Below are 15,397 nucleotides of genomic sequence, written 5' to 3'. Positions count from 1 at the left end.
ACATCTAGTAGATATGACACAATAGAAATAAATTATGACAACTTACTTGGGGCATCAGGGACTTAGCCATCATGTAAGATTCTTCAGCTTCTTTGGTTCTATTTAAATTTTTATAAGTTCTTCCTACATTCATGTGAGCACCGATATCATCTAAAATTTAAAAAAAAATCATTTGTTGGCAAATATACTAAATAGTATTCAATGTAAACCCAAAGTTTCTAGCAACAAAACACTAGGCAAAAAAATACAAAAGCAAGCAACAGGTCCTGCATCCTCCTTAAAGTTCTTCTAGCACAGAATGATCGATGCTATACTAGAAAATTATGTCATAAAGTACTCTAAGGACAGAAACTGCATATATGACATGAAAGGGGAGATATAGAGGTAATAAAGAAATCTGTATCATTTCTCTTCAGATTTTTCTATACTATACTAAGGCTTGTTTCCATTTCCTTGATGCATAGCTCTGGAATTCACTCAAAATGTATGGCTCAACTCTAAAAGTAAAAAGATCTACAAGTGAAAAAGATCATGATTCCTAGAATTATTTCGAGTGTTATAACTAACAAATATACATGCATGGTGGGATGGGGCAATGAGACTGTGAAAAAACTCTGCAATTTTGTTTTTTAAAATTTTTCTGAATGTGGTCAGAATGCAAGTATAATAAAATATTAGGATTCTCCAGTACCACTTAAGATGCAGCAGCCCATCCTACATAACATATTTATAACTTTTTAAAAGGCTGTGTTACTATCAGTATGTCAGAAACTTTTCTCTGATTTTCTGGTATGGAGAATCAAACCCACAGCAAATTTTTTCAGAGAAACAAAAAATATGTTATTTAAATAAGAAAGATATTAGGGCCCACTGCATACTACTTTTAGGACACATTTCCCAGTAAATATTTCAAAGGTTTGGAATAAAGATAGAAGAGAGAAGATCTTAAATCAGACAAATGTTATTGGATGAATCTCTCGCAGACATGACAAGGTTTCACATTATGATTTCTACTTGCCTATCACACCAATGATTTTGCCTGCTGAATAGTTTTCTGCCTGCACCTCCTAGGACACATAGGGGCCAAGCATATATATCTTAGTCATTCTCTTAGGACGACAGTAAACAGTCCTAAAATCTTGGTACATTATGTTTCAGGCTGGTAATTGTGCACACTGCACAGAAAATGTCATATGCAGCACAGGTTTGGTTAAAGAAGTAAGGGACAAGATTGGGAGGAAAGGGCTGATTTTTTGTTTTTTGATGTACTGCTGAGTCTTTAAAAAAAAAAAAATTAACGTTTATTTATTTTTGAGACAGAGAGAGACAGAGCATGAACAGGGGAGGGTCAGAGAGAGAGGGAGACACAAAATCCCAAGCAGGCTCCGGGCTCTGAGCTGTCAGCACAGAGCTCGACGCAGGGCTTGAACTCACTAACGGTGAGATCATGGCCTGAGCTGAAGTCGGGCGCTCAACCGACTGAGCCACCCAGGCGCCCCAATGAGTCTTAAGGGGTTTCAGGAGAGGTCAAGAGGGAAATAAAAAAAAAAAAGAAAAAAAATTGCTTAGGCAAACCATTCCCAGTCCTGGCTGCAAATTAGGATACCTATGTACTTTCAAAAAGTCAGATAACCTCAGCACCTCCTCACTCTATCAAAATAGAATCTATAGAAACATGATCTGGGAAAATGTTTTTACAAGGTTTCAAAGGAGGTTCTGATGTAGAACCAAGGTTGAAATTCACTGCATTACCAAGAGCATATAAAAATAGAGTAGGTAGTATTTGCTCTTACATAGCTCTTTTTTTTTAATTTCAAATAAATCTGTATCATTTATTTTTACGTATTTTTAATTTTTTAAAGTTTTTATTTTTTTAATTCTTTTTTTTTTTTTAATATTTATTTTTGAGAGAGAGAGAGAGAGAGAAAGAGCCTGAGCAGGGGAGGGGCAGAGAAAGAGGGAGACCCAGAATCCAAAGCAGGCCCCAGGCTCTGAGCTATCAGCACAGAGCCCGAAGCAGGGCTGGAACTAATGGACCATGAGATCATGACCTGAGCCGAAGTCAGATGCTTAACTGACTGGGCCACTCAGGCTCCTCAAATCTATACCATTTATTATAGAGATCAGAAAGTTACTTAGAAAAACTAAGTTACTAAGAACCTGAAAAAAATTAATTATAAAGTGAGAATTTAAGGAAAGAACAAAGAAACTGGTAGTTTAGATAAACAAAATTCAGTGAAGTATTTACAATGTTATTGACATCAGCTCCAATCGTAGAAAGGAAATATGTTGGGGCGCCTGGGTGGCTCAGTCGGTTAAGCGTCTGACTTTGGCTCAAGTCATAATCTCATGGCTCATGGATTCAAACCCCACATTGGGTTCTGTACTGACAGCTCAGAGCCTGGAGTCTGCTTCAGATTCTGTGGTCTCCCTCTCTCTCTCTGCACTTACCCCTTTCACACTCTACCTTCTGTATCAAAAATAAACATTAAAAAAAATTTTTTTTAATAAAAGAAAAGAAAGAGGTTACCTACTTGGATGAAAGACAAGGCAAATTAATACCCACGGAAATCAGGTTCTTAAAATTATGGCAAGGAGATATTGTCATCAACGCAGACTTCAGACACTAGAGTAAGGCAGCCCTACTTTCTCAAAGAACTATGGTAGCAATTAGATATCCTACAAGAAAGCTAATAAAATGAAAGACAAAATTTCTAAGCAGTTTCTTATAAGTTAACAGAGTTTTAAGATTTCAGAGAAGGAAATAACCATTACTAGAGTAAAGTAAATTTAAATTTGAAAACAAACAAAAAGGGTTGGAAAAGAAGACAAGATATAAAAAGCAATGACATTTAAATGACTTTTAAAAAGCTATAGGTTTTCAACAGACAGTCCTGCTATTATAAGTGTGCTATCCAAACCAACAATAGCATGAATCTAGCAGTCTATCTTTAATTCAATGTAAATGAGAACTGACAAGTACTAGGCAACTTTGTACCTAATAATTCCTTTTCCACCAATAATGAAGCTAAGCAATCTCACACTGGTGGCCCTGGCATCTATGTTGCTTTCCAGTATTTCCTATCTACAAATTATCTGTCAATTCATCTAAAGAGATAAACTTAAAAACACCTAAAAACTCATAAATACTCTTTAAACATTTTCATATTGACAACATCAAAGTTGAACTACAGGTCCATGATTTTTTTCTCGCATGAATAATTTCAAAGGTTTGGACTTAGATAAAAATGAAATCAAAACAAACCTTATAGAATTCTGGTGTTCCTTGACAAAAATCTATCCTTGTCTTGTAAAGATGTTTATGGAAACTGCAATTCCATTTGTAAAAATTTTATCTTTGTGAATTGGAATTTTTTTTTTTAAACACTGGTAACCATCAAAACAAAAAAACCACAATTCTTCGTTTAACACAACATGTGTGTCACCTTCTCAGACCACTGCATAATTTATAATCTTACTCTGGTTAAGCAAGAAAAGCCTTCAGACTCAATGTTTCATTTATTTTTTTAAAGTAATTTTAAAATGTTATGAATCCCTACTTATGTGCTCAACTGTTCCAAGGTTTTAAATATCTAGATACTTGTTACCCCAAATTTTTACCTCTAGTCTCAATATCCCTTATCTCCAGTCTTATGAATCTATCTGTGTATGTGTAACACTGACAAAAAAGGACTCTTGATGTCCCTCCATATATGCCATTTCATCTATCAAATCTATGAAGAACACAACTAAAAAACAAAGAAAAAGCTAGGATGCCTCTAAATACCAAATTCAATGTTTCTAACTTTATGTACTTTTTCAAGTACTTTACGTACATAGAGGGGAGGGACAAAGAGAGGAAGAGAAAGAATCCCAAATAAACTGGTTTACCTATTTTCTTAGCCCATGGCTAATTAGAAACAGCAATTTTGAGAATATTGTAGAGAAGTCATACTAATGGAAGTATCAGCAATTATCTCAAGAAAGGCAAACAGTGACAACTGACAATGAGGGGAAAAATTATTTTAACACCAAGTACTTGTACCTGGCAAAGCTATACTTCACCAAATTGATTATCAGTACCACCCAACAACTCTGCTATATCAAAATAAATTCCTTAAATGTCTAAGTAGCTCTAACATATAATCCAACTCAAAATAAGCCATCATCGAGCACTATAGTTTTCAAGTCACCTGGAATGAACAAACCTCTTACTTTTATTTTCCCAAATATAATTCAAGTTTTAAAAACAAGCTATCCAAATAGTTTTATTAATTAATAATGCTTACCTGGCTGAACATGAGTAGCCTGTAAGAAGTATTTCAAAGCTCTCTCAAAGTTCTTTTCATTTTCCAGAGCATGACCCACATTATTCCATAATTTGGCATTATTTTTATTTACCTTAAATACATAAGCATAGATAGAAATTAGTTACAATTAAGAAAATACAACTCCAATTAACACAGATATTTATCTGGTATACCATTAGGAATGGAGTATTCTACAGAGATATCCACGAATGGGTGAAGGTGGTCAAAGATACAAACTTTCAGTTACAAGATAAATAAGTTCTATGGATGCAAGGTATGGCATGGTGATTATAGTTAACAATGTTGTATATTTGAAAGTTTCTGACAGTAGACCTTCAAAATTCTCATCAAAAGAGAAAAATTGTAAATACGTGACAGATTTTAACTTGTTGCAGTAATTATTTTGTAATATATCCATAAATTACATCGTACACCTTAAATTAACACAAAGTTATATGTCAATTATACCTCAATAAAACTTGAAAAAGTAATTGAGACTTTCTCCCAAAAAAGAAAAACTTGTGGATCTATATCTATATCTAAATATATATATATATCTCCAATTAACATAGATATTTGGTATATTATTAGAAATGGAGTGTTTGACAGAGGTGTCCCTGGAGAGGAGAAATGAGCAAAATGAACACAGCTTCACCAATTTACTCTCCTTCCTTTTAACATCAACATACTAAAACCATAACAGTCTGACTTCATCTGTTTTATACATTAGAATTTTACTAAAACTTTTATTTGATCAAAGCAGCTTGGACTGCTGGCTGGCTCAGTCAGTAGAGAATGTGACTCTTAATCTCAGGGCCGTGAATTCAAGTCCCACATTGGACACAGACCTTACTAAAAAGAAAACCAAAAAACAAGCTATAATGTTGTTTGAAAGCTGCTCTATTTATATTCTTTTGGAAGAGAAGGTATTTGAACATGAGAATATATTTAACACTTCACTATTTATTTTTTAGGCTTATTATAAAGCTGTTTATGTGGTCTATTATGGTAATGGGAGCCCTGGGATTAAAGTTCTAAGTTGATCTGTGCTTTCAGAGTTCACTGATGGGCATGGTGTTCCTGCAGGAAGAGGATGGTAGCTGGCCAAGGAACTAGCTTCAGTGACTAGGACTGTGGTTTTGAGATTGTCCTAGGAGTAAGGATAAGCAAAAATCTTGAAAATTATGGGGCTCCACTGGTATTTTAGGAGTGCAGATTAAGAGGAATGGTAATGAGGTCTCTTCTATTTATAAACTTCTGAGCTAGAGGAAAGAGTGGAGCTACTGAGACTAAATGATAGTCATGTGATCTTAAACTGATGTCAAATCAAGAAATGACATTGACTACTGGAATGAAGCAGTATTCTAGTAAAGCCAGGCAATGGGAGTACAGAAATAGTCAAAAAGAATAAGAATTTACAGATTTGAAGAGAAGCACCTGAAAAACAAAATCATTGGTTTTAACTTTTACAGAAACCAAATTTTATGATTTTTAAAAAGACCTTATTCCTAGATGTTGTCCATTCTACAGAAATGCTTTATCACTCCTTCCTGCCAGTGCATATCTTAACTACCATACTGTAACCACCGGTTATCTTCCACATAGTAAAGTGCCACTTTTGTTATGTATTTTATTTCATTGAATCTAAGATGCTATTATTTCTAAGACTCACCATTAAGAAAAAAATAAGCCACTAGGGGCGCCTGGGTGGCTCGGTGGGTTAAGCATCCAACTTTGGCTCAGGTAATGATCTCACGGCTGGTGAGTTCAAGCCCTGCTTCAGGCTCTGTGCTGGCAGCTCAGAGACTGGAGCCTGCTTTGGATTCTGTGTCTCCCTCTCTCCCTGCCCCTCCCCTGCTCCTGCTCTGTCTCTCTCTCTCAAAAATAAACATTTAAAAAAAAAAAATTAAAAAAAAAAAAAGAAAAAAATAAGCCACAAATTGTTAAGATGCCTCTCACTCTAAGATTTATTCTGATTTTAGAGATGTTAAAAGGTAAAAATAAAAAAAAAAGAAAAAAGAAAAAGTGCACCTTTAGAACTAGTGAACTATATGTAGTATTCTTGAATTTTTTTTTTTTTTAATGTTTATTTATATTTGAGAAAGAGAGATAGAGCCTGAGCAGGGGAGAGGTAAAGAGGGAGACACAGAACCCGAAGCAGGCTCCAGGCTCTGAGCTATCAGCACAGAGCCTGATGCAGGGCTCGAACTCATAAGCTGTGAGATCATGACCAGAGCCGAAGTCCAATGCTTAACCAACTGAGCCACCCAGGCTCCCCTACAGTATTCTTAAACATTCTATTATCATTTGAGCTTCTAACAACTATATAGTATTTAGAAAATTATTCATATATGCTGTAGACATACAACTAAGTACTATTCAGAGCCCTGGTTATGGTATATATTATATAAAGAACAAATTTTTATTAATCTTTTGGTGAAGTACTTAAAATTGACAGTTAAATGTCTAATTAAATGTAAAAACATCTTAAACATGACTATAAGAAATAATTAATGACATACTTTCCTGTCATTCTGGGTAATACTTTACCTTCAAGGCTGACATAAACAATGTATATTCAGACTCCCAATCCCAATTTCTGTGGAGTGTTTTTAAGGCATGAGTGAATATCACCATAGACAGACAAACCCAGGATAACTTTTTCAATACACTGTTTAAGAGAAAAAAGCAGAACAAAAACAACATTATCTATATCACCAGAAGCATTTTACCTTTTACAATAGAGGTATGAAATATGTTAAAATCCCCAAATATCATGTTTGAGTTTATTTTAAGGAATGAGGATCCTTCTAACAATCATCCAACTTCAAAGGCAACACCAAAAAATTAAATATTATGCACACTGCCTTCTACTTCAGTCTTAAATTATATTAAATATTCCACTATTGGTCTCTATTTCAAAAAGTCTGCTTAAGTTTAATGACAAAAAACCCGATAAACCAATTTTTAAGTATGACTTTTTTTGGGGGGCTTTTACTTACAACTTGAACATTCTTAATTGTGTTTATCAAGGGTCAATTTTATCATTGGCTGTATTTTAAAAAATTTTGGCTTACCCAGACTGCATCTATACCACAGATTATCATGACATTCTTTGAATATTTTTACATTCTAAAGCTAGAGTTATTTATGATAAGTCATAGTAAAACTAACTCTTTATATAATAGATACAATATAGCTTATATAGCTTTAGGCTAATTATTTGGGAAACAATTCCTCATGTATAAAAAGGTTACACTTCAATAATCCCTATGATCACATTCACTACTAATGTTCTCTGAGTCTATTTTTTTGTCTCAGTAACACAGTTCAACTTCTTTCATTTTGACAGATCCACTTAATCAGGATAAGAGTGCATGGATCAGAAAGAAAATGGACACTGGAGGCAGTAAGATGTAAATGTGAATCAAGAGTCTACTATTTACTAGCTGTGTGATCTTGAGGTAATCTGGTTCAGTAACCTGTATGAGCTTCAATTTTCAAATGTGCACACCAGAGTTAAGGAAAGTTAGATTAAATGAGAAAACAAATCTAAAAGGTCTATCATGGCTCTTGGCACCTGGGAAGCACTCAAAAACTGGTAGTAATTATAACTGGATAAATGGGTAGAAGTTAAGAGAAAAGGCTTGGTAGATGTTAGCAAAAATTGTAGACATGGATGAGATCATCCAGAGAGAATATGCAATGTGATAAAAATGGCTGTGAATAAAACTCTGAGAAATAAATAAAGAGCAGTTATAGCAATAAGAACCTGAGAAGAGTCTGAACAGAGATGAAGAGACATGGAAGAGAATTAGGAGAGGCACTTTTTACAGATGCCCAGGAAATAAATTTTAAATACAAGCACTGACTGGATTTAGTTACTAGAATGCAATGATATAGAGAGAAGTCAGAATTCTGTGTGTTGAAGGATGACTAGAAAGTGAGAAAGCAGAGTCGGTGACCATTTCTTGCATATATACAATGTGAATATTCTGTTCCTTAATTGTTAGTTTGAGGCCTCTAGGACATGGTAGTTATGATGAAGATAGTGATATCATTACAGACTGCTTACTATATGCATTTTACATATATTAAATCAACATGACTCACTTAAATAAGAAGCCTATATCTTAGTTCACTGCATGTGGAAGTGGCAATGGTAATTTGTAACTGTAGTCTCAATAATATCCTTGTTTTCATTTGGGTCTAACTCAAAGTGTGTTAGGTTTCAGGCTTACAACAAAATTATATAAATAAGAGAAAGAACATAGGGTGAGGTGGGTGCCATGGAGCTTTCTTAACTTCAATTACAGAAATATGAGGAAACGATCAAGATGGAAAATAAAAAGGTATAAAAATACGACTTATAAAACTAAACACTTTAAATACTTAAATGTATCACACTTAATTCTATAGTTTGTAAGCATTAAATGAACTAACATTTTAATTCACCTTTTGTTTGATATTTTCTGCCATCCATGGGCTACCAAAATACAGAACCCCATGCTAGGAACATATAATACTCGCTCAGCAACAACAAATCCCACTGGGAAGAAAAGGTTTGATGCAGGAATAAATGGTAATGCCATTAGACAAAGTGCCTACAAAGAAAAATAAGATATTTTATTTAAAAAATATGTGGACATTCAATAGCAAAATCCAAATATTGTATCATTTAACTTGAATGATAAATGACCATTAATTTCAATGGTTCACTGTACTGGTGGACCATTTTTAATAATACTCTAAACAATACTAGTTTAAACATAAGGAAGGCAACTTAGGGATAGTAATAACAGACATCAGGATTATGTCACCAAAGTGAGATCAAGCTAGAACTTATAACCAGAGATCATCCAATTAAATAAAAAAAATTTGGGGGGAATATATATAAATAAGACAATTTTTAAACATCCAACTAAAGTACGTGTGGTAAAAATAAACTGATAAAGATGTTAACAGGTTTTAACAAAAGAAAACCAACCATACAAGTTTTTATAATTTTACTACTGTAACTATTCAAATATTGGAAACTGAGGAAATGACATAAGGTACACTTCAGACAAGGCAGTAGACTACTACTTCTGTACCCCAGCATTACTTGCATAACATTCTGATGGATCATATACATTTAACAGTGGCTTAGTATATACACAAAAATAAAACTGCCCCATTAAATAGTAGTCTTTTATTCTACAAGAATTTCTAAAATTCTAACACTGTACATTGAAATAAAACATCATAAAAATGCTTAGATTGTTTTTGCCATTTTGAAAACGAGTTAACATAAGGTTGCTAGATTATAAAGCCATTAAAAAGATAGGATACAAACAGCTAGCACACAAATAACTTGTGAAAAGAAGTTGGTTGTTATTAAGACACCTGTTTCTATGGATATCTGCTTCCACAATTTGTTACCCTAATTTGTTTTATAGTATCTAACTGAATAACTGCAAATTGTTCCTTCAGCTTCAGAAGTTTGAGTCTTCTAACAGTTTGAGAGGAAAGATTGTTTTTCCTTTATTATATTTTATTAGCAAAATATAGATACAGAGATGTGTATTTCTCCATCACACAAATTAATGACTTGTAATAAGGAAATAACTCTAAAGCACTACCAAACTGCTCAGTATCATGCTAATTTATAGATCTAAAATTTTAGTGTTTTCTTTTTTGATCAAAAAGGTAAAACATTCAGAGTACATAATTCACTTTCCATTTCCCAAGAGTGCTTGATAAAAATAACCAGCTAGCTGCGAAAGAGACATTCCAAAATATGTAGTCCTTTTCTAAAAACAAACAAGCAAACATTTTTTTTTAAATAATTCATGGCTTCCTTATAGCAATTTTATTTAAAAGAATTAAAAGTGTTAAATTCATTCAAAGATGCATTGGTTGTGATGCATAAGCTGCATACACAAAAAACAATCTCACAAAAAACCTACCGGTTCCTAGATAAGGAATGCCTCTAATTAACTTAATGAAAAGTTCTAATATGTTCTCTACTGGTATATGCTAACCTAGGTAACTATGGCTACCATAAGTTCCTTCTTCAGTAACATAAAATTCTCTTTAAAACAACAGGTGTTAGGAGTGCCTTGCTGGCTCAGATGGTTAAGTATCTGACTTCAGCTCAGGTGATGATTTCATGGTTTGCTGGTTCGAGCTCCATGTCAGGCTCTGTGCTGACAGCCCAGAGCCTGGAGTCTGCTTTTGATTCTGTGTCTCTCCCTTTGCCCCTCCCCCACTTGCACTCTGTCAAAAATAACATTAAAAAAACAACAACAACAGAAAAGAAAAGGTGGTAGTGGAAAGCTCACAGAGTTTGGACAAATCTCTTTGACTTCTTATTTCTTATGTAACATAATAAGGTAAACCACTCAATCATCTTGCCAATCAGTGTTTCTTCATAAAAAGGGATTAATAACTGCTTATATTGTTGATACATATGGCATTTTATTTAGTAAGTGCTTATCATGGTATCTGGTACTTGGCAGGTACTCCTTTGATCTACTCAGTCCCTTCCATAGATCTTCAGAAAATATCACCATAAAAAATAACCTGTTTAGTACTCTCTTAAGGCAGTACTTAAGGTCACAATTGTTCTTTTATACACATAAAATAAAATTTATGTAAATCTATGCTTACTTCACCGGCACGATCCTCTCTTTATTTTTTATTCAGCTTACATTACATAAATCATTACTTTATTTGCCCAAATTTTAAATTCACCCAACCTTCCTTATTTTTCCTTTCTTTTAGCAGAACCTCGGCTTTGGATGTGTTCTACCATATATCTCCTTTGTATTTACCTGAGCAACAAAGCACTACTAGAGACAGTCCCAAAGCAGAACAGACCAGTATCATCAAAAATTCATGGTCAACTTCAAAATGATTCTTAAGACTGCTCAGAATTTCTAGGTTTCTTTGGTAGGCTCATTCCCACTCTCCTAGATTTTAAATCTTGATTACTTTAAACTTCTGATCCATGACATTTTCAGCAGGTGACTATACTTCCAAACATACAGAGAAAACTACACTCATAAAACAAGAATTCCTTCAATTCCCTGCTCCTATACCAACCAACATCCACATTCACATGTATTTCCATCCATTCTGAGATATAAGAGGCATCTCCATCTGTCTCAGGCCAAACCTGAGCTGTATCTACATGGCCCTTGCTCCGCACAAATCTCACAATTAGCCATCCCTTCATTTACTCAGCCACTTTCTAATCAAATGTATCGTTCCTATCCATATTTAAATATGCTCTTGTCTCCCCAATCTTAAACATGTCCTTTGACAACATATATTTACGTTACCATTATGTAACGTTACCATTCATTATGTACTTCAGGTGTAAATCAAGTTCCCACACTCTTACGAAAGCACTTTTATAGTGGGGGTATGAAGTAGCTCGTTTTAACCCCACTTAATCAACAATTCAAATCAATGAGTATGTTTTTGCAAATCAACCCATTATTGACATCCCCTGCTTCTAAAAGTCAGCCAACTGAGTACTCCAATGAAAGTGATTCTCCTACTTCTGAAGGTACACCAAATCTAGATCTTCATGCTTCCTCCAAGCTCTACATGAGATCAGTCTGTGATACTTGAAGTCGGCATAGTATTCTCTCACTTAGGTAGTAATAAATTCAAGTTTGCTCATCCTTTGAAATATTCAAAGTTGAGTTACCCTATGGGTTGGTTATCTACACTAGCAATCTTCACGTCCTCATCTCCTAATCAAATTTTTCCACAGAAATAAATTTCATTTAAGTAACTAATACACCAAAAGAGGTAAAATATGACTGATCTCACTTTTCTGCTTCACAGCATCTGTTAGTGATAACCATTCCATCTTCCTTAAAACATTTACTTACCTTTCTGTCCACTTGGTCTAGCTCCTACTTAGGTTCATTCTCTTCTACACAATATCTAAATACAGAAGGTCTTTTTTTTTTTTTATTTTTATTATTTTCTCAAGTTAATATACAGTGTGGTCATGGCTTCAGGAGTAGAACCTGGTGATTCATCTCTTACATCTGACACCCTGTGCTCATCTCGAAAAGTGCCCTCCTTAACGCCTGTAGCCCATTTAACACACTCCTCACCAACCTTCAGTTTGTTCTCTGTATTTAAGAGTCTCTTATGGTTTGCCACCCTCTCTGTTTTTATCTTATTTTTCCTTCCCTTCTCCTATGTTCATCTGTTAAGGTCCTCAAATTCTACATATAAGTGAAATCACAGATCTTTCTCTGACGGACTTATTTTAAGCAGGCTCTGCACTCAGTGTGGAGCACAGCGTGGGGCTTGAACTCAGGATCCTGAGAACAAAATCTGTATTGAGATCCAGAGTCAGATGCTTAACCAACTAAGGCACCTAGGCACCCCCAAATATAGAAGTTTTTTAAAGACCTACTTGTAGGTTTCTTTTCTTTTCACTGTATCCAGCCCCTTCAACTATCTACTGAGGAAGAATTAAGACCAAATACTCCAAGGCATTAATTATGTGTATGAATTATCTTCTATTCCATGCATCTACAATGGTAATAGCTGATTACTATCTTTGAGAACAGTGACAAAACCCCAGGTGAGAAACCTCTAAAATCGCCATAGACTTTCTTAATCATATCCTGGTTTCAATTACTATCTCTATGCCAATACTGCAATCAATTTTTTATGTGTAGCTTAGGCGTCTCCTCTGAACTCCAGGCACCAGGTGCTATTCAAATTCCCCACTAGGATCAAATTCAACAGATCAAAAAATAATAGTAAATATGATCTTTCTCCCAAACCCTATATTCTTTCAATTGTCTCTATATATCAGAGATTAGCTTCAAATTTTTCCAAAATGCCAATTCCCTGGTAATCGGGGCCTTGTATTTATCATATCCTCAGTGCCTAAAATGCTGCCTGGTACACAGATCACAACAAAAAACTTTTAGTGAATGACTAATCTAGTGACTGCAGCCAGGTATGATGTATTTGTAAAGTATTAGAAACACTTTCTGGCATGTAGCAAATGCTCAAGAAAATGTTAAAGATTATTATTGTCTTCAATAATTTAAAGGAAAACAAAACTGTTAGAAGTGACAGCAAAGTAAGAAAATTAAAAAGAAATACATCCTGAATAAGAAGACTTTGTACATAATCAGAGTCCTCTGAACATAGTAAAAAATAACTCATAGAATAATGAAGTCTTACTAATGAGAACTAAAGAGCTAATATGTTTCTAGCTGTCTACCTTACATGACATTCTTCTCTGTGTCAAGAAAACAAAGTATATAATATGATCCATTTCCTCAAAAAAAGTGTATAATCTACTTGGATAAAGAAGTAGAAGATAATGATGCCAAAAGGGATGCTTCATGATTTCAGAGTTCCTACCAAATAGGGAAATTTATAACCAGTTTTTATTTTACATGCTGAATATATATGCCTGCATATGAAATTCTGATATATAAATTAATAAATTAGGGTGATGTTGAATAAACAAAAATACTGTTTCTAAGAAGATGCTTTGACAAATTAAAGGTGGTCTTTAAATCAACTGAATGTCGTTATCAATTGAAAAATTAAGAAAGTTTTCTTACCATTAAAACAGTCTTGGAGGAATCACCAGGGTATCTGAGACTGAATACCCCCAAAGCCCCCAAAAAGCAAAAGAAAATAAATGTGGCAAGATTTCGAATATCTAGAAATGATTCTATAAGTGGTATTGTTCCCATGGTCCAATCACAGCACAGTTCCGAAGGATTTAATAGAAGCCAAGCATTCAAGGGAAGGAGGTAGTTAAAAGTTAGCTGCCTTGTAGGAGTTGGGCTTACAGCAGCTGGGTTATCAAATCTGTAAAAAGATTAAAAAAAAAGTTATTTAATCTAAAACACGTTTCAAACACAAAATTAATATGTAACATATAAATAAAATACCAAAAAGCAGTATTTCATATGTAATCTCACTTAAAATGACAAAGTATTTTTTATGAATACCTCAGTCTTCACTGGAGTTCAAAATGTCCAACCCTTATGAAATATCTAGTTGAGAATCTATGAGGAATGGTTGGAAGGGCAACTAGATCAGACATGTGTACCCTGCAGAAGTGCTTTCATTAAATTATAACCTGATTAAAAGTAAAAAGAACATTTTAATAGACTCGTTGTAGGTGCTGTACGAGTGCTTTGGAGAACACTAACCAATATTTTCTTCTGCATGAGATGCTTCTTTCAGCACTAAATGCTAATAAAAATTATGCTTCCTAGAAAGAAAGGTTTTCTTTTGTCATGGACAGAAAAAACTGTATCACCTATGAGCTTTTCCTCTTTGCTTAGACTTTTAGGAAGCTGAAACCAAATTTCCAGTATAGAATAGTAGCTGTATTTCCCTATGTAACATTTTATTTGTGTTCTACTTTTTCTCCTACTATATACTAACATAAGCTTATACTTTTTTTCCAAGTTTTTATTTAAATTCTAGTTAACATACATGGTAAAACATATGTGGTTTCTCTGTAGAATTTAGTGATCCATCACTTATATATAACTTACATATAACATATATAACTTATATATATAAGTGCTATCCCAAGTGCCCTCCTTAATGCCCATCACCCATTTAGCCCATCCCCCACCCACCTCCCTCCATCAACCTTCAGTTTGTTCTCTATAGTTAAGAGTCTCTTACAGTTTGCTTATATCCTATTTTATATTTGTCCAGGCCATGATATATTACATGTACGTTTCATTAATTCAGTCTGCTTCTTGCAAACTAAGTCAAACCATAGTCAAATCATTTTTTAAGAATATTTCAAATGAATGGCTTCAGATACTCATTTCTTTAGGCTACATTCAAAATTTTATTGGTTTTGTTAATATTAGTCTTTAAAAGCCCAATTTCTCATTTTATAATGAATGAGTTAATAAAAAAAATCAACCTCTACCATTTATTTGACTTGGTCTTCTTAAAAATTCAAATGGCTGGGAAATAGTAAATACTATTTAAACAAATAACATCATTTTTAAAACTTTCATATTTGAATGTCTACATATATGAAAAATAACAAATCTTGAGTCAAGGCTTGAATT

At 33.9% G+C, this 15,397-nt stretch overlaps 1 protein-coding gene across 5 annotated transcripts in view; it reads right to left on the bottom strand.

Annotated features, from left to right (window-relative positions):
* The window catches only part of TMTC3 (transmembrane O-mannosyltransferase targeting cadherins 3), a 60,445-nt gene that overhangs the window by 12,943 nt on the left and 32,105 nt on the right, over positions 1-15,397 (bottom strand). For all 5 annotated transcript variants that reach the window (XR_003424320.2, XR_003424321.2, XR_003424319.2 and 2 more), the window contains exons 7-11: positions 13,910-14,162; positions 8,766-8,914; positions 6,861-6,981; positions 4,290-4,401; positions 47-150 (exon numbers count right to left, since the gene is read on the bottom strand). Coding sequence is in view for 1 of the 5 variants with exons in the window: in XM_015073956.3 (XP_014929442.1) it covers positions 47-150; positions 4,290-4,401; positions 6,861-6,981; positions 8,766-8,914; positions 13,910-14,162 (739 nt within the window). In the remaining 4 variants the exon portion in view is untranslated. The remainder of the gene's footprint in view (positions 1-46; positions 151-4,289; positions 4,402-6,860; positions 6,982-8,765; positions 8,915-13,909; positions 14,163-15,397) is intronic.

The sequence above is a fragment of the Acinonyx jubatus genome, chromosome B4, assembly GCF_027475565.1.
Source record: "Acinonyx jubatus isolate Ajub_Pintada_27869175 chromosome B4, VMU_Ajub_asm_v1.0, whole genome shotgun sequence".
Taxonomy (NCBI): Eukaryota; Metazoa; Chordata; class Mammalia; order Carnivora; family Felidae; genus Acinonyx; species Acinonyx jubatus.
This window is presented reverse-complemented; position numbering and strand designations above follow the sequence as displayed.